Source organism: Bubalus bubalis, chromosome 7 (genome assembly GCF_019923935.1).
Source record: "Bubalus bubalis isolate 160015118507 breed Murrah chromosome 7, NDDB_SH_1, whole genome shotgun sequence".
NCBI classification, from domain to species: Eukaryota; Metazoa; Chordata; class Mammalia; order Artiodactyla; family Bovidae; genus Bubalus; species Bubalus bubalis.
This window is the reverse complement of record NC_059163.1, coordinates 92700947-92719550: the sequence shown is the minus strand read 5'-3', so window position 1 is coordinate 92719550 and position 18604 is coordinate 92700947. Positions and strand designations below refer to the sequence as shown.

At 43.2% G+C, this 18604-nt stretch overlaps 1 protein-coding gene and 1 long non-coding RNA gene across 3 annotated transcripts in view; both read right to left on the bottom strand.

The window, feature by feature from the left end:
* Nucleotides 1–10944, bottom strand: part of PAPSS1 (3'-phosphoadenosine 5'-phosphosulfate synthase 1) — a 115095-nt gene extending 104151 nt beyond the window's left edge. Inside the window, exon 1 of one of the 2 annotated variants that reach the window (XM_006061881.4) lies at nucleotides 10699–10944. In XM_006061881.4, coding sequence (XP_006061943.1) covers nucleotides 10699–10758 — 60 coding nt within the window. In that variant the 5' untranslated portion in view covers nucleotides 10759–10944. Of the gene's footprint in view, nucleotides 1–10259; nucleotides 10516–10698 lie in introns of those variants that run through there. The other variant, XM_006061882.4, reaches the window with a different exon arrangement.
* A 406-nt stretch (nucleotides 10945–11350) lies between these two features.
* LOC123334494 lies at nucleotides 11351–15528 on the bottom strand. Its single transcript, XR_006552457.2, has 3 exons — nucleotides 14489–15528; nucleotides 11668–11782; nucleotides 11351–11535 (listed from the first exon to the last, which is right to left on the bottom strand). It is a non-coding gene; the product is annotated as an uncharacterized LOC123334494 (long non-coding RNA).
* Nucleotides 15529–18604: the final 3076 nt, after the last annotated feature.

Sequence of the window (18604 nt, the reverse complement as noted above, 5' to 3'; positions counted from 1 at the left end):
CTCCAATGCCAATTCAAGTTTGAGAACCCACTGGAAAAACAGAGGAGGGCAAATACACCAAGATAAATATGGAAATTATGTAAATTAGAATAGCATCAAACAGGAGGGGAATGTAAATAAAGCCAAAAATGAGAAGTATCAGAGGAAGGGTGACGTTTAGGCAGGGTGGCCAGGGAAGGCTTCAGCCAGAATAAGGCACTGAAGACCTCTGAGGGAAGCCCCGTCCAGATGGGGAACAGCAAGTGCAGAGAAAAGCAAGAAGTAACGGGGAGCTCCAGAATGACTGCCAGGGAGCCGGAACAAGGCATCTGAAGGCAGCAGTCACTCATTTAAAGCCAGAGCAGTGGCCATGACTGTGTGCTTCCACAGCCACACAAGTGGCTCAGGTTGACGCATGAAACAGTCAGAGACAGAGGTCATCAAAACGGGGAACAAACACCCTCCCAGGTATACACCCATGGACTTCGAAAAGGGACTATTTTTCCCTTTTTAACTATTTTCAACTTCCAGATGTATTCTTGTCTAAAACTGGCTAGCCTAAAGAAGTGCTGGAGGTTCAGAATCTTTCCTCATCTCCCTGCACAATTGCCGGGGCTACAGGAGAAAGCATCTCTGTCCATCTGCCTCTGACTGTCCATTACGCGTTGCCCTTGGGAGTGAGCGGGATCCTCAGGAGCCAAAAGGACCCCTCCCCCACGAACCATCTCATTAACAGACATTCTTCCAATAATCACGAAGAATGCTAATAGGGGTCTCCCACTTCATTTCCATTAAACTGAGGAGGCAGACCTAACTTTCCGGCTCTGCATTTCCAGGATTTTACACAAAACACGGGGTATCAGACACAGACATCTGCATCTCTTGGCAAGCCATGGCATCTCTTTCCTGAAGTGTCCAGTTTCAGCTCCCAGCCAGGCAGCCTGGGAGGAGACAGAAGCCGAGTCTGCTGAGAGGGGACACAACAGGAATGGGTGGGGGTGGGGGGCACCAGGAAGGTGCTGTCTACGCACGTTAGCTGGCTACACTTGCAAAACCTGTTCCACTTGGTCATCTGGTTTGGGGATGTTTTTCCAAGTTACTTTGCTTTAGGGCAAGAAGAAACCTGTATCTAATGAATTTTAATTCATTTTGGCACCATAAAATACCTTCTGCTTTTCTTTTTAAACTGAGTAGAATGTAAAACAAACAAAAACAAAAAACTGAGAAGCTATAAACTGCAGAGGATATGGCTGACAGAAGATACAGGATAAAAGATTGTTTTAATCACTAGGAAAGTATGCTCCCTCCAGGCCTCTTGCCTCCTACGTTTCAAAAAATTCTGGCAGCCAATATGGCAGTCTGGGTACAAGGAGGCTTACTGTTTATGGATGTTTGATATTTTTCATATTAAAAAACAAACTTCCAAAAAGATTTGCCACAATCTCCTAATGCCCAGTTTTTCGGAATAAACCAAAGAATATTTTTAAAACCTATTAGAATTGCAAGACGGTAGGTATATCCCTGAATTTTACTAAAAATCTAAAGGCTACTTCTGTATGTAATCTAGAGCCTCTTCCCTTCTTTTCCTTTTCTATCCCACTCTAGCCAAATTCTGCCTATAATTCTGCCGGGAAACCTTGACATTAATGACTAAGGACCAGGAGTGAGTTATTTCCTTCTGACGCGCCACTCCTGTTCTCAGAGTCTTCAATGGCCCAGTTTCTAGCCACAGAACAGCCAAGTCAGGCTTATTCTTTCCCAACAGTCTGGGTGGTTTGAAGTAATATTTGGCTTGGTGCATGTACAGCCAGCCAGTCACTATAACATTTACTGCCCATAGGATTCGTTTGTTGTTTTATACTTTTAGGGGTCTTTTGTATATAGTTTTTACTTTCTCGGGAGCGTTGGTTGGTCAAGCAGTAAGAGTTACAGATTCTTTGTGTTTTTCACAACCCCCAACCTCTTTTCTTGAGCCTAGTCTGTACTCAGTAAAAGTCATTAACAAGCCAAACACAAAGAGCAAAAGCTCATACATTCCTGGAGGTTAAGAAAACAACTTGTAAAGGCTACACTTAAAACCTTGCTGTCTCAAAGCACGGTCCACAGCAAAACTGGCAGAGAGCTGGCTGCTCGTCAGAAAGTGAATCGCTGGCCATATCCTGGATCTCCTGAATCAGAACGAAGAAACTGGCATGTTTATTTGACCACTGATTGTCACGCATGCACTCTGCATGTACATTATGGCTTGCCAACTATTCTGTTTTACAGATGAAAGAACATTTAAATATTGACTTAATGGATATTTTTTAATGGAATGGCCCTTGCTGAGGCTGTTGCTGCTAAGTCGCTTCAGTCGTGTCTGACTCTGTGTGACCCCACAGATGGCAGCCCACCAGGCTCCCCCGTCCCTGGGATTCTCCAGACAAGAACACTGGAGTGGGTTGCCATTTCCTTCTCCAATGCATGGAAGTGAAAAGTGAAAGTAAGTGAAAGTGAAGTCGCTCAGTCGTATCCGACTCTTAACAACCCCATGGACTGCAGCCCACCAGGCTCCTTCATCCATGGGATTTTCCAAGCAAGAGTACTGGAGTAGGGTACCATCGCCTTCTCCAGGAATGGCCCTTGGGTGACCTCTAATTGGGAAGACCAGCCATAAGAGATTCCTAAAAAACAGAAATGAGTCTGAGATTACCTACCTGTTCGTTCATTCATTATTTGTTGATTGATCCCTCCTAGATATGGGAGAAAAATGATCAAGAACATTTCAGAGAAGGAGACAAACAATAAACAGATAAAGAAACCTTTATACTGTGACAGGCCCCTGCCTCCCATCACAGTGACAGCGGGGCATTCCCTACACACACGAAGAGGACTTAGAGGCTGGGCAGCCAAAAATACACTAATGTCTACCTCTAACCATCTAAGAGTACATATGAAAAGCTGTGCATGAATGTTCACAGGAGCATCATTCATACCAACTAGAGTAGAAGAAACTCAAATGTTCATCTGCTAATGAAGGGTTAAGCAAAATGTGATATATCCATAAAGCCTACCACTATATCATCACATAAAGGAACAAAGTATCCACACGTGCTACACATGAGATGAACCTTGAAAACATTATTCTAAGTTAAATAAGTCAGACACTAAAGGTGATATATTGTATGATTTCATTCAGAGGACAAAAAAGTGGACTATTGGTTGTCAGGGGATAGAGAGGGGGAAAGGAAGAAGGTAGAGGATGAGTGCTAATGGCTACAGGGTTTCCTGTGGGGGTGATGAAAATATTCTACAACTAGATATTGGTTAGTGATGGCTGTAAAACTGTGAATACTACAAAGCAATGAACTGAACTCTTAAACACATGAGCGAGAAGGAGAGGGCAAGGACGCAAGCATCAAAGAAACCAGAGAGAAGAACAATGGCTGCAGTCATCTCACTGCATTTCTATACAGTGTCCGATCTTTCCACTATTTTCATCCAGTTAAAACATACTTAGCAGAGGACTGTGTCCTTGGGAAAGGAAATTTCATAGAAAAAATTACCACTTAGGCGAATGCCAAAAACAGAAACAAAAACAAAAGATACAGCCTCTCCATGTGAACTAATTACTCAGTAATATGTTTCAAAACAATTCAGTGGTGGGTTGTATGGTTTTGCTGTCAGTATGCTACAGGTAATTGACTCATCTCAGAGCAAAAGACAGGAACATCCAGGCAGGTGGATGAAAAAACGCTAGTATCAGCTGGACTTTGTTTTAAATGACTAGTTTCGCATTTCTGAGTTACATAATTTACTTCCCCTTTTTCTTACTCAAAGCAGAGAAAAGGGTTTCTCAACTTCAGCATTAACGACTTTTGGACCCCGGCACTGGTGATAATTCTTTGTTGAGGGGGCTGTTCTGTGTACTGTAGGATTTTTTTAGCAGCATCTCTGGCCTCTGCCCAACACATGTCAGAAGGAACCCTGTCCACATAGACACATAAATGTAACAACAAAAAATGTCTCCAGATATTATCAAACACCCGCCGGGGGTGGCGAATCTTTACCTGGTTGAGAATCACTGAAGAAGAAAACTACTTCTTAAAGGTCAATATAACAGAGCCAAGCTGGGGAAGCTTATTTCACGTTCCAACTTTAGAGAAGTCACTGTGCTAAGGGGAGGCTAACTGGCAGCTGGGTACCCTGAACAGCAGAACTGTCCAAAACCAGGATTCCAAAGTTGCCACCATCTCTCAAAATTTCCTTCCCCAAGGAAGAAAGTAAAAACAAATACACAAATAAGTAGGAAAACAATGTCAGTAGCCATCCCAGAGTTATTATCTAGACCTGCTCTATCACATAGAACTTTCTGAGATGATAAAAATGTTCTATACTGCATGGTCCGAAACAGTGGCCACGAGCTTCCTATGAAAATGTAGCGCTTGAAACACAGAATTTTTCATTTTAACTAAATTTAAGTTGCCACAGATGACTAGTGGCTAGCATACTGGACAATGCAGATCTAGATCCTGCCATCCTTCCTGTTCTTGTGGTCAGTCAACAATGGGGCACACTCTTGGCGGAAGTCCAGCTTTCCTCCTCCTTCAGGCAACTTTTCCAGCAGTGACTCCCTAACTTCCGGCTCAATACCCGCCCCTGCCCTCAGCCAGGTCCATGCTCTGAAGGAGGAATGGATCGTTTTTCAGATGCCATACTGTTCCACTTCTGCATGCTTATTTCACTTTTGTATCACCTCACTCTTCCTTCAAATCCAGAATGAGCTGTTGGCCTTCTATGAAAGGCTTTGAACAGTATGAGGGACATACTGCTCAGAGAAGGAGAACTGATAAAAGGGAAAAGTATCTCATTCACTTATTTGCTTTTTTATTATTAACTCTCTCCCAGGTAGAATGCAATATCCATGAGAGCCGGGCCCTGTCTGTCTTTTTATGACTGCATCTCCAGCACCTAGGACAAAGGCATACACCAACCAGGTGGAAAATATTTGATGACTTAATAAATAAGAACACCTTAAATTTAACACCTTAAATAAATAAGAAGGCCCATTTAAAGCAGCAGCTATAGAGCTTTAAATATATTAACTGATTTAAACCTTGCTATGACCCTACGAGGTATGCCCTGTTAGCTCCACTACAAGCTATGTTTTATTATCCACATTGTTACATTTGAAGACATTGAGACACAGAGAAGTTAGGTAACATGCCCAAGATTACACAGGTAGTAAGTGACAAAACTGTAATTTGAATCCTACCCCATATGGAGCTTACTCTCTTATTTAAGCTGTGCTAAGTTACTAGTAAATTATCTAAGCCTTTTAATATCAGAAGTACCCTAGCTAACTCTGCACCCTAACCTTTATCCTCATCCTGTTATATCAGCAGAAGCTCAGTGTACACACAAAACCTCTGTAACGAAATATGATTACATGGTAACAGCAGAGTGCAACGCAATACATTTAATACAGAGGTGCAGAAACAATTCATCCTACATGCTAGAGTGTGTGGACACAGGAGGGCCACACTGTTTTGGTAAAGGCGTCTGAGGCTCTGAGGATTTCCACAGGTGATAAAGGTCAACAGGCATCAGGGCAGAAGGAAAAGCTTGTGTAAAACCCTGAGAATGTAAGGTATAGAAAGAAAACTGGCGCTGGACATATGGAGTTATAGGAATCTGGGGAGTGGAGGAGAGAGGGGACTGGAACGGCAGACCAGAATGAGACTGAACGTGCTTCCAGTGCGCTAGATCTCAGACTAATCTGCGGGGAGCAAGGGTCCAACTCCACCATAAAGCAGGCTCGAACAAAGGATCTGGGCCAACGTGAGTCTACAAAATGGATGAGTGACACCTGGGTCTGAACCGAGGGCCAACTAACACACACTCTGAAGTGTTTTCCAAAGGCAGATGAAAACCAGTCCCAACGGAGAAAGGTTCAAGCAGATGGGGAATGATATTCATTACATCTGATGTTTTGTCAGACTGAGATAAGAGGAGGCTAACAGGGCCCTCTGCATTTTTGATTTTCTTTACTATTTTTGTAGGTATATGAAGATACCGCCCTTCTCTCTAAATTCTCTAACTCAAATTTAACCAGCAAATCTTTATTTCCAACCTTCACCTAACTCGATTCCTACTGGCTACCTACATGTTCCTATAGAGGTTTTAAAATGTGGTTAGTCTGAACTGAGATGTGTGCTGTGTAAAATATATACCTATGCATATTTCGTAATAATTTTGTATTGATTGTGACAGTACTGAACTCATTTTTATACTGAGATGACAGTACTTTAGCTGTGGGCTTCCCTGATGGCTCCGTGGTAAAGTACCTGTCTGCCAATGAAGGAGAAGCACGTTCAATCTCTGGGTCAGGAAGATTCCCTGGAGAAAGAAATGGCACCCCACTCCAGTACTCTTGCCAGGAAAATCCCATGGACAGAGGAATCTGGCAGGTTACAGTCCATGGGGCTGCAAAGAATTGGACAAAATGGAGCAACTGAGCACACACATCGGCTTGTTCTACAGACTATCTCTACTAAGAATGCCTGTCCCTTACAGAAAGTGAAGTGAAGTCGCTCAGTCGTGTCTGACTCTTAGTGACTCCATGGACTGCAGCCCACCAGGCTCCTCCATCCATGGCATTTTTCAGGCAAAAGTACTGGAGTGGGTTGCCATTTCCTTCTCCAGGGGATCTTCCTGACCCAGGGATCAAACCCAGGTCTCCCGCATTGTAGGCAGACGCTTTACCATCTGAGCCACCAGGGAAGACCTGCAGCATGCTTAATACTGGGTCCACCTCTTACAACCTCTATGATATCTGTGCCTCAGCTTCTTCATCAATAAAATGGAGACACTAACTGGTATTTTCTTGGGCTCCAAAATCACTGCAGATGGTGACTGCAGCCATGAAATTAAAAGACACCTGCTTCTTGGAAGAAAAGCTATGACAAAAATTAAAAAGCAGAGACAAGACTTTGCCAACAAAGGTCCATATAGTCAAAGCTATGGTTTTTCCAGCAGTCATGTACAGATGTGAGAGTTGGACCATAAAGAAGGCTGAGCACTGAAGAATTGATGCTTTTGAACTGTGGTGTTGGAGAAGACTCTTGAGAGTCCCTTGGACAGCAAGGAGATCAAACCAGTCAATCCTAAAGGAAATCAACCCTGAATATACATTGGAAGGACTGATGCTGAAGCTCCAATACTTTGGCCACCTGATGCGAAGAACCTACTCATTGGAAAAGACTCTGATGGTGGGAAAGATTGAAGGCAAAAGGAGAAGGTGGTGGCAGAGGATCAGATGGTTGAATGGCATCACCGACTCAATGGACATCAATGAGTTTGAGCAAACTCTGGGAGATGGTGAAGGACAGGGAAGCTTGCTGCAGTTCACAGAGTCGCAAAGAGTCAGACACGACTGGGCGACTGAACAACAATTGGAATCAAGAGAATAAAGGGCTAACAAACGTAACACTAAGGCAATAAGGGCTAACAGACACATAATGCTATATGCCAGACATTGTCCTAAGCATTTTTCACACATTAACTCCTTTAATTTTCACAATATCCCTATGAGACTATCACTCCCACCTTCTAGAGGAGCAAAGTAGAGGCACATAAATTAAGTGACTAGCCACAGGTTACACAATGAGTAAACTGTGAAACCCAGGATCAAGACCAGGCAGTCAGTTCCAGGATCCTTGCTTTAAACCACTGTCTCTCATGATACTCACCTCTAAAAATGTTACAGAAAATCAGTAATTTACCAAATCATGTCAAATCGTCTCCAGCGAACAGTCAACTTTCCTCAGTGTTTAACTGTCATCACCATCACTCCAGCCCTCAACCTATTTTCCAAATCCCCTGCATGCCACAACTATTCTCCCCAACTCCCAGGGCTAAACCATCTTTTAACACCTCTCCCTCTTTCATCCCCTAACTCTGGTCAGTCCCTCATAACTCTTCCTAGCATGCTGTTAAAGCAGCTATTCTGTTTCCCACCACCACGTCAGCCCAGCTCCAGTTGCACCCTCATGACTGGATGAGTTAATAGCAATAAGAAGAAAAACACATGAACCGATGCACAGGCATGCTTCAAACCTATTAATTCATTTAAACCTCACTATACCCCTGTCTCGGAGAAGGCAATGGCACCCCACTCCAGTACTCTTGCTGGAAAATCCCATGGATGGAGGAGCCTGGTAGGCTGCAGTCCGTGAGGTCGCGAAAAGTTGAACACGACTGAGCGACTTGACTTTCCCTTTTCACTTTCATGCATTGGAGAAGGAAATGGCAACCCACTCCAGTGTTCTTGCCTGGAGAATCCCAGGGACGGGGGAGCCTGGTGGGCTGCCGTCTATGAGGTCGCACAGAGTCAGACATGACTGAAGAGACTTAGCAGCAGCAGCAGCAGCAGCAGCAGCAGCAGCAGCAGCAGCAGCAGCAGCATAACCCTGTCTGTTCTCCAGGACTTCTTTCTACATGTGGGCTCTAACAGCATCTAATTTCTTCAGCAGACCAGTCCCTCTGGAATACCAATTTCATCATGTGTTGGGAACTGGAAAGGTGTGTGCATTCTCTACACATGTGGCTATCAGGTGATGTATATGAGAGGGAAAGATGATGGGTGTTCCCTATTGGGGCAAAGAAAGATTTACAAGGCCATAAAATTAAAAATTCTAGCTTCATCAAAAATCTCTCACAGAATCTAGTCTCAACTCAGCAGCCAAACATTAACAACTATATAGCGTAGTAGCCCCAGACTACTTATTTAATCTTATCTCCAGTCAACAAAAGCCCTCCAGAGTATATTAACAGGTCTCTTCATTGTTCCTAGAGTAAATAACAATTATTATTATTATTTATAGTAGTTATAATATTACAATAAATAATATAAATTATTTTTGTTCCTAGACCTTATTCATACAGCTTCCCTCTACCTCAAAAACCTAAACATACTTCTCCACAAAAGCGAAAGTTGCTCAGTTCTGTCCAACTCTTTGCAACCACATGGTCTGTAGTCTGCCAGGCTCCTGTGTCCATGAAATGGGTGGGTAGTCATTCCCTTCTCTGGGGGATCTTCCCAACCCAGGTCTCCCTCATTGCAGGCGGAGTACTGTCTGAGCCACCAGGGAAGGCCTCTCTTCCATAAATCCTCTCCAAAACATCCAGACTAAACTAATCTCTCCTCTAAATTGTGATCAAATAACTGGGCCTGTAATGATATATTCATCACCCAGCAAATGCCAACTACAACCCCAACCAGGCCATGACCAGCTGGAAGGCAAGCACCGAGTTCTTCATTTCTCATCTTCTCTGAGGGCTTCTACAAAGCACATGCACTTTTTGGCAAGTGGAACAGTAAATGAGTTACAGACGGTGTAGCTGAAATGACCTGTAAATACTCTAATTTAACCAACCCTTTGTCCCTAAACAGGAAATACCTCCGAGTAACAGGAGCAATATCAACAACTGCATAGTAGTGGTATCACTGACCTTTCCAAATCATTACCTTCTTTACTCCTCAAAACTGTCTAGAGAAGTACAGGCTATTATATCTTTAAGTCAGCTGAGGTTTAAAGAAGTCCAGTGTTTTCACTCAGGATCAAACAACTACTAAAGGGCAACGTTGGAAACAGAGACCAGACTGGTAGTCCAGGGCTCCTTCTCCATGTTCGAATTCACCTTTTATCTCCTCTCCCTCCTCATCACCTAAAGGAAGAGTGAAGTAACTTAGAAGGAGAAAGGAATCGGGTGAGAATCCTTGGTAACCTCAGAAATGGTAAATTAATGACTTGAAATGAACACTTGTCTGAAATGGCTTTTTTTTCCTTCGATTCACCAACGGTAATGATGACTTACAAGGCTGCATTTAAACCTCAAGATTTTGCTGTACTGTGGAAAAAAAAATTCCATCCAGACTTAAAACCAAGGCCTTTCCGGCCTCCAGAGTTGGGCACCACCTCCCCCACCCTACTCCCACCTCACTTACAAAAGCTTAGCTTAAAGCAGTTTCTTAGCAAGAATAATTAAGGAAGGAAGCAATCTTCTGAGGAAGAACATTTCCCCATCAAAGCCAACTGGCAGTCCTTGCTAAATGTTATAAACCATTAGTTTCCCCCTACATTTTAGTTTCCACGTTATTTGTTAAATATTCCAATTTAACACCGAGTCACAAAGAACCTCAGTTCAGGGCAGTCTCAACTCATGAATGGCCACATTGTTGGGTACTCTCCCTTCATGTTGTAAGTCAGAAATGGAAAGACACGGAGATGGACCCAAACCTGGGCTAAATGCACTGGCAGAGCCAAGAAAAATCAGGAATGCACCAAAGGCGCCGGCCTCCGCTTCCTCTGCAAACCTTCAGGCCACTGGAAGGGATGCGGGCAGCTTCCCCTCGCCGGAGGTTTCAGCAGCCGCCAGCTCACTCCCGAAAGATAGTCCTCGAGGTCTCATCCGAGCCGTGGAGCTGGAGAAGCGGGCGTTCTTCCCACGGGCCGTGGTTCCGACTGCCTGCAGAGCCCAGCCCGAGACCCCCGCCCCAGCCACGCCACGCCACGCCACGCCACCAGGCACCACCCACCGCCCCTGCTGGAAGGAGCCGCGGCCTCGGGTACCCTCTCCGATTCTCCAAGCAGGATGCAGAAGGAGCGGGCAGTGGCTCCAAATGGATCTGCAGCCGGAGCCTCTCAGAACCTCCTCCGCACATCTGCTTCGACTCACCCAGTTCTGCGCGTTATTGCTCAGTTTGACTTTCTTGCACAGGCTACCGGGGACCTCCATGGCTACACAGCGCGCGCGGGTACCGGGATTCTCAGCGCCGGGAGCGAAGCCAAAGGAGCTGAGGCCGGCTGGGGCGGGGCGGGAAGGCGGGGCCTCCTCGCGACAGGGCTGGCACGCGCTGTCGTACGCACGCGCTCGTGCTCGTGGCTCTGACTGCGCGCCGCGTCGGCCGCGCCTCCGAAATGGGTCCGGGGCAGAGGTGTGGGGGGTGGAGCGACCAGAGGCAGGAGTTGGGGGCGGGCTTCAGGGCGCGCACCGACGCGAGCGCGCGTTCGCTCCTCCCCCTTGGTTCTGAGAAGGGGCGGAGCCTGAGAAGGTAGTCGTGGAACTTCCCCGGTCCCTCACCGGCTCGCACCTTGCGCTGCGCATGCGTGGAGGCTGGACCCCAGTCCCAGGCCTCCACCTAGAGACAAGGTACCAGCCTCCCAGCTCTTGGCGGGTTTGGCTCCCTGTTGCTGTTTACTGGAAAGAAAACGTTGACGTGGTCTCCCGCCCCTGTCTTTTCCTCCATAAGCCCGGTCACCAGTTTCCTATCTTCCAAATCGGTGCTCATCTCGGCTTGGGCACATATAAAAAGGAATTTTCCAGCATCTCAAAGAGAAGATTGAACAGTTTATTGTCCACACATTCCGCTTCGTTTTCAAATTCTGCCCAACAATTAAAAAAAAAAGTCAATACACCATCAGTAGTTAACATCTCTTCTGGTTTCTGCCAGGCGCCTCCGTCCACACTAGAAGACATCTCTTGAGGAGATTTGTGTCAGGTACTTCTCACCGGCTAAGTCAAAAAGGGGCATGTATTTTATTAGCTTCTCATGAAATCCTTAGAGGAATGAAGTCCAGGCTGAGGGAGAGCCCTTGGTTACCACTGAGTAGAATGCCCATCTGTAGAGGACATTTTCAAACTCACAGGAGAATTCCGTGGCCACTTCACCTGAGGATGGGCTGGGGATGGAGGGAGCTTCCTCTGGGAGTTATCTTTCTTTGCACCTCCGTGGACAGAGGAGCCTGGCGGGCTACAGTCCCTGGAGACACAAGAGTCGGACTCGACTTAGCGACTAAACCACCACTCTCAGGGCTTTTCCGTAACTGTTTGCCGCGCTTCCCCATAACCCAGTGCCCTCCCCTACACGTGCACACCAATCCCTAAGACCTGACGTTACTGCCTCTTTGTTGGAGGACAAAAGGAAATGAAAAATGCCCACCAAAGTGAGAAGGTATCTTGCAACTGAAAAAAATGAGACAGGCAGCTCCATGTAGTCAGTGAAAGTGAAAGTCGCTCAGTCCTGTCCGACTCTTTGCAACCCCATGAACTGTAGCCCACCAGGCTCTTCTGTCCATGGAATTCTCCAGGCCAAGAATACTGGAGTGGGTTGCCATTCCCTTCTCCAGGGGATCTTCCAGACCCAGAGATGGAACTCGGGTTTCCAGCTCTGCAGGCAGATTCTTTACAGTCTGAGTCACCAGGGAAGTCCATGTAATCAACGGAATTGTTTATTATTCAGTAACTTACAGGATGGGATCAGAAGGACTATGATCCAGAGGCATTTGCAGTTGCACTGCATACGCTGCTGAGGGCCCATTGGGGCAGTTTTATAGTTAGCCAAGAGAATGGGAGTAGTGCTTAGAAACAGGAAGTGCATTCCTAAGTCAAGATTTATAGACAGCTAACTAGTCTCCTGGGCTCTAGGAAAATGTCAGGGAAGGTCTTCATCATTGTTCAGGGACTAAGACAGCATAGAGGCCACTGGGTCCTGAAGTGAAAGTGTTAGTCGCTCAGTTGTGTCCAACTCTTTGGAACCCCATGGACTGCAGCCCACCAGGCTCCTCTGTCCATGGGATCTCCAAGCAAGAATACTGGAGTTGGTTGCCATTCCCTTCTCTAGGGGATCTTCCTGACCCAGGATCTTCAAACCCGGGTCTTCTGCATTGCAGGCTGTCTCTTTACTATCAGAGCCACCAGGGAAGCCACTGAATCCTAACGATTATTAAATAGTATCTATTAACTACAAAGCTCTTGATGACAGTAAAATGATTTACTGCAAAGTACAGTCCTGGGTAGGGTCAGTGGAAGGATAGGAACTTGTACATGTCCAAGTTGGCATCAGTTAAGCTGACAGTCATACATTCTTAATAGTTAGCAAACCAGTCCCCTGTGTATTTACCCTACTGCTACTGTCTTAGTGTTAGGCCTTCCCCATATCCAGGAAGAAGCACAACTAATCTCTGTATATAAGCATCTTGTGCTTCTACTGCCCACACACTCCATTCTTGTCACTGCTGTCAGAGTAGTGTCTCTAAAAATTTGATCCTCAAATTGTCGATGGTTCCTTATAGCTTTTTCTTTGGGGATTCCTCATTTACAGTCTGTACATAGAACTTAATTTCAATGAATTTCTGAACTCTGCCAATAACAGAATGAATTTGGAAGAGGATCCCAAGCTTCAGGTGAAAACACAACACCACATCTGGAATCAGCCATTTCTCTAAGGAGACCCAGGATTCCTGGTTTTCAGAAGCAAATGTTTTTTAGATATCACAATCTAGGCTTCCAGGAGTGTTTAATGCTTCTGAGTTAGTCAATATTTATGGACTTTTTCAGGTAAAATGTATCATAAGTTTACATTGATACTATCAATTCAAATTTATTATTTCAGACATCATGCAAATGAACCTGAAACAACTTGTCAAATCCAAAACAAGGAATTGTCACACACAAAAAAAAAAACAGTAGGATTATGTAAAAAAGACTCAGAAGCCAAACAAAAGAAGCTTTCCTCTGTCAAAATTACCCAATTAGGGACTTCCCTGGTGGTCCAGTGGTGAAGAATCTGCCTCCAATGCAAGGACACAGGTTCGATCCCCGATCCAGGAAGATTGCATATGCTTCAGGGCAACTAAGCCCATGCACCACACCTACTGAAGCCCAGACACCTAGAGCCCGTGTTCCACAACAAAAGAAGCCACCACAACAAGAAGCCTTTGCACCACAGCTGGAGAGTAGCCACCACTCGCTGCAACTAAAGAAAGCCTTGCATAACAACAAAGACCCAACACAGCCAAAAATAAATAATTAAAAATAAAATCACACAATCAGAGGACTAAAAGGGGTAAAATCTATAAGGTATTGAGACAAATCAAATACGTTCAAATCTAAATGTTCATAATGATGACAATTTAAAAAGAACTCATTGTAATCCTTGGAAGATGCTAATAAACCTACTCATTATTTTGAAAACTGACAAAAGGAAAATATTAAGCATTTGCTAATTGTACCATGCACTAACTGTAAGTCAGGTAATTAAAAAGCTGATGAGAGCAATTTTTTGTTTGTAGACATACAGCTAATAAATTCAGAAAGAAATATAAGTTTATAATATCATTTTATACCATTAAATGAAATAATAAAGACAATGATCATCAATGGCTGCTAAATCATGAAAATAAAGAACATTAGAACTTTTTTGCTTCCTTAAAGTGTTAATACCCCCAAGAAAGTCAAATCTGATTCTAATAAAGTCTTCAGGTTACATCAATTTATAGTTAATGCAGAGTAAAGAGGAAAATGTAAAATCAGCATAAATACAATCAGTCGAGTCCAAACTGTGGAAAACTCTACATCATAAATGACCTGACTCTTCAGTAACTCAATGGTTGGAAAAAATAAATAAGGAAGAACTAAACATTAAAACATAACATGAAAAATAAGCAATTGAAATACATAAACTTACCTGAATACTGCTTCAAACAAAAAAATCTTTTTTAACACAGGAAATTTAAAGAGTCCCTAGACTCTTGATATTAAAGACTTAACTTTTTCTGTTGTGATAAAAGTGTTGTTATTATTAAAGGAGTAATTTTAGAGATACATATTGAAAGATTTACCAATGAAATGGCAATGCCAAAAGTATTCAGGAAACAAAATTGGGCTCCTGGAAATTAAAAACAAGATAGCAGGAGTGGAAGAAAGATGTCAATATCTTTCAGATGCAGAGCAAAAAAAACCCCCAAAAGATGAGAAATATTGAAAGAACAGTCTAGAAAATTTAAAATTCAAATATTAGGAGTTGCAGAAAGAGAAAGTTCACCAGAGGAAATAACCAAGAAAATTATTCAACAAAATTTCCTGTCACTGAAGGACTTCAGACCTTCCCTGAATGTCCAACTAATTAATATCAAGCACACAAAGCACAGCACTGTGAAATTTCCAAACACTGTTCCCCAGTGCTCTGAAGTTGTTTGGAAATCCTACAAGTTTCCAAGGAGAAGGAGTTCACAAACAAAGAATAAGGAGTAAAAATGGACTGAAGCTGGCTCTCCCCACAATGAACGGCTGAGAGAAATACGGCTGGGGTGCTCCTCAGCCCTACAGAGCTGGCAGGGCTGCCTCTCCCACCCCACCTCTGCTGTCTCCCTCATACACTTAGCAGTTGATAAAAAGCAGACTCCACAGTCTTTTAATGCAGATTTTTTTTTCTCAAGAGGAAAAAAATAGGAACTGAAGCTGTCAAGAAAAACACCAAGAGCTAGAAAACAAATGCTCTAAAACAAAAAGTATTTCCATGAAGAAAAGAAAAAATGTTTCCAACGTAGAATTTGGAATTATCGTACACCCTCTCTTAAAGAAACCTGGGGGATATGCTTCACTTAAATAGAATGAGGAAAAACATAGCATTCAGAGAATAGGAGCTCCCACACAGGAAACAGCTGGAGGGAATTCTAAAGAAGGGAGATCCCGGGATTACCGCTATGGATTAGGTCTAGAGGATAGTCATCCAGAAGCTTCTTCATGAAGTTAAAAAATCCTTGGAGAGCTAGGTTTAGGAAGATGAAATTGATAGAGCATCCGATGGGAGTGACATACTGAAAATAATTTAGACAGCTGACATAGTTTGGGATTGCTAAACTGCTGCTAAGTCACTTCAGTTGTGTCCGACTCTGTGTGACCCCATAGACGGCAGCCCACCAGGCTCCCCTGTCCCTGGGATTCTCCAGGCAAGAACACTGGAGTGGGTTGCCATTTCCTTCTCCAATGCATGAAAGTGAAAAGTGAAAGTGAAGTCGCTCATGTCGTGTCCGACTCTGTGCGACCCCATGGACTGTAGCCCACCAGGCTGGGAAGAGTACTGGAGTAGGGTGCCATTGCCTTCTCTGAGTTTGGGATTAAATTATTGATAACTCCTTAGAAAACCAAGTCATCAGAAAAGATAAATTTATTGCATCATTTCTGTACAAACTATATTTCAGGGTAATAAAATAATTGATAAGGAAGGGAAAGTTCGTATGGATAGAATTTTGGCTAATAAATGCAGAAGGAATACTGGCATTTTAAAAAAAATCACCATTTTAAACATCTGACCAGGTAAATGATATGACCAGGCAGTAACCATTAGTAACTGATAAAAGTGTTAGGTGAAAGATAATGTGATGGCTAATTTTGCGTCAACTTGGCTGGGCCGAGGGGTGCCCATATACTTGGTTAAACATTATTCTAGGGTGTGTCTGTGTTTCTGAGTGATAGTAACATTTGAATCAGTAAGACAGTAAAGTAGGTTGCCCTCCCTAATGTGGGTGATCCTCATCCAGTCAGCTGAAGGCCTGAATAGAACAAAATAATGTTTCTTCTACAACTAAAAGGGAACTCCTCCTGCCTTTCTTTCTTGAGTTGAGACGCTGGTCTTTTTCCTGTCTTCAGAATTGAATTGAAACATTGGCTCTTGGGTCTCGAGCTTGCTATTTTTCATGCTGGAATATACACCTTCAGCTCTCCTCCTCCTCAGACATTTAGACTTGGTCTGGAACTGCACCATCTGCTGTCCTGGGGCTCCAGCTTACTGACCTCAGACCTTAGGACTTCTAACCATCCATGATCAGGTGAGCCAGTTCCTTATGATAAATATCTATCTGTCTATCCTACCGGTTCTGTTTCTCTGGAGAACCCTGACTAATACAGGTAGGCAAGGGAACTGTATAATGGAGACATGAGCCTGACACCACCTGTAGCCTCCTATCAGTCTTAGCATCTCTAAAATTGAGACAGCAGATATCAGGCATCCTAAAAAGTGATGTAACAGGAAATACCCAGCACTATTGTTTTAGTTTAGATTTTTTAAGAAGCAGGCATGGAAAGACAGATTCAAGTGCAAGGCATTTATTTGGGAAGTTATCCCAGGCAACACCATGGGTGGAGTGATACAGAAACAAGAAGGTAGTCAATAAAGAGTGTGCTATCAAGCATTCATTGTGGGAGACTGGAGCTTATTTTCAGCAGGGAACTCGGAACTTGAACTTCAGAGTTCTGAGCTTTTAACTTGTCCTTCAGAGTACATCACCTGAGGGAGAGAGCTAGGGCATTTATACGACTCCCTTCAGTCATTACTTAAGGACTGCTTCCAGGGAGTAGTCATTCTGGTACTTTTGGATTGCAGTGCCCCTCAAGAGAGCGGACACTAGTCCCAAAGAAAACTCTTATGGAAAGAGTTCACAGGTGGAAGTCAAAATAACCTGCTCCACAGTAGTAAGGGCTGAGTGGATATAGATGGGCACCAGGAGTGTCTCTTTTTAAAAAAGCATATTTCTACACTATCTCTTTTTTTATGTGAGAATTTTTCTTTTTAAGAAGACAAAAAAACAATTTTTCAAAGAAAACCATATATGTCCACTTAAAAAAAAAGAATAGAAAATGAAAAAAAGAAAAAGAAACTGTCTCTAGAAGAAAAATATCATGCTGGAAAGGAAGACTAATAATAGTTTTACTACATGGGTCAGCTCTAAATCACACGTAGACATAATAAGGTAAACTATGAACATAAATATTAACAAAATTGCGCTATGACTAGCTGAAGAGGTTGAGGGGATAAAATTTGTGTGTGTGTGTGTGTGTGTGTGAGTGATGGTGATAGAAGAGGAGAGATAAATCCTCATTTTCCATAGTGAGAGGATAAGAAATACTGTGTAAAACATAAAGACCAAGAATAGCAATGTACCTATTGTTTCAAGGGAATTCCAAGGAAATTCACTAAAAGACTTGAGTAGTTGCCTCCAGGGAAGGAAATTGGGGGAGAAGGGGAAGATGACTAAGGATTTGCTCTCTGTTTTAAAATTCCTTAAAAGATTATTTGACTCTATTAGGATATATCATTTTGACATATGCATGCAAGAAACGTTTTTTTAAAGACTGAATTAGAAGTCAAATGAAGTGAGCATGTGAGAATAGCCCTTAAGATGTTTGACTTGAAAAAAGGAGCAGAGACATGGGATATAGTTGAAGGATAATACAGAATCAAAATAAGATAATTTAAAAAGAAAGGAGAAACTAGAGTAAATTGTATGCTGATGAGAATGAGCCAACAGAGAGGTGGGGGGGCGGTAACTGATGGATGGAGGTCCTTGTGACTGAGAATCCAGAGCACAAATAAAGATGGACCTTTGATGGACAGTAAGTAATGTATGCAAAATAAGCTAAAAGGAGAAGAGGGGCAGAGATGCCAGTCCATTTGTATAGGTGGTGGGAAGATGAGGGAATTTCCACCGAAGGCTTTTATTTTCTCATTTAGTATGAAGCAAGACTATTAGTGAGAGAGGACCATTCTTTAAGAACTATTGCTCTAAGTAATGGGTGGGCATTCCTGAATATCTATAACTAAGTAATTAACTGAAGACATTAGATCTCTCTTGTAATTTAACTATATATTTCAAATGTCATCAAAACTGAAAAGAAAAAAATTAAATATTTTAAGCTAAACTGAGGAGGTATAAAAGTTAGGAAACCTGGAGCAAAGTGTATTTTAACCCTTTGGGTACACAGGTTCCCTCAGTGAGAGAGTAACAGGTAAGTAAGCTTGGTA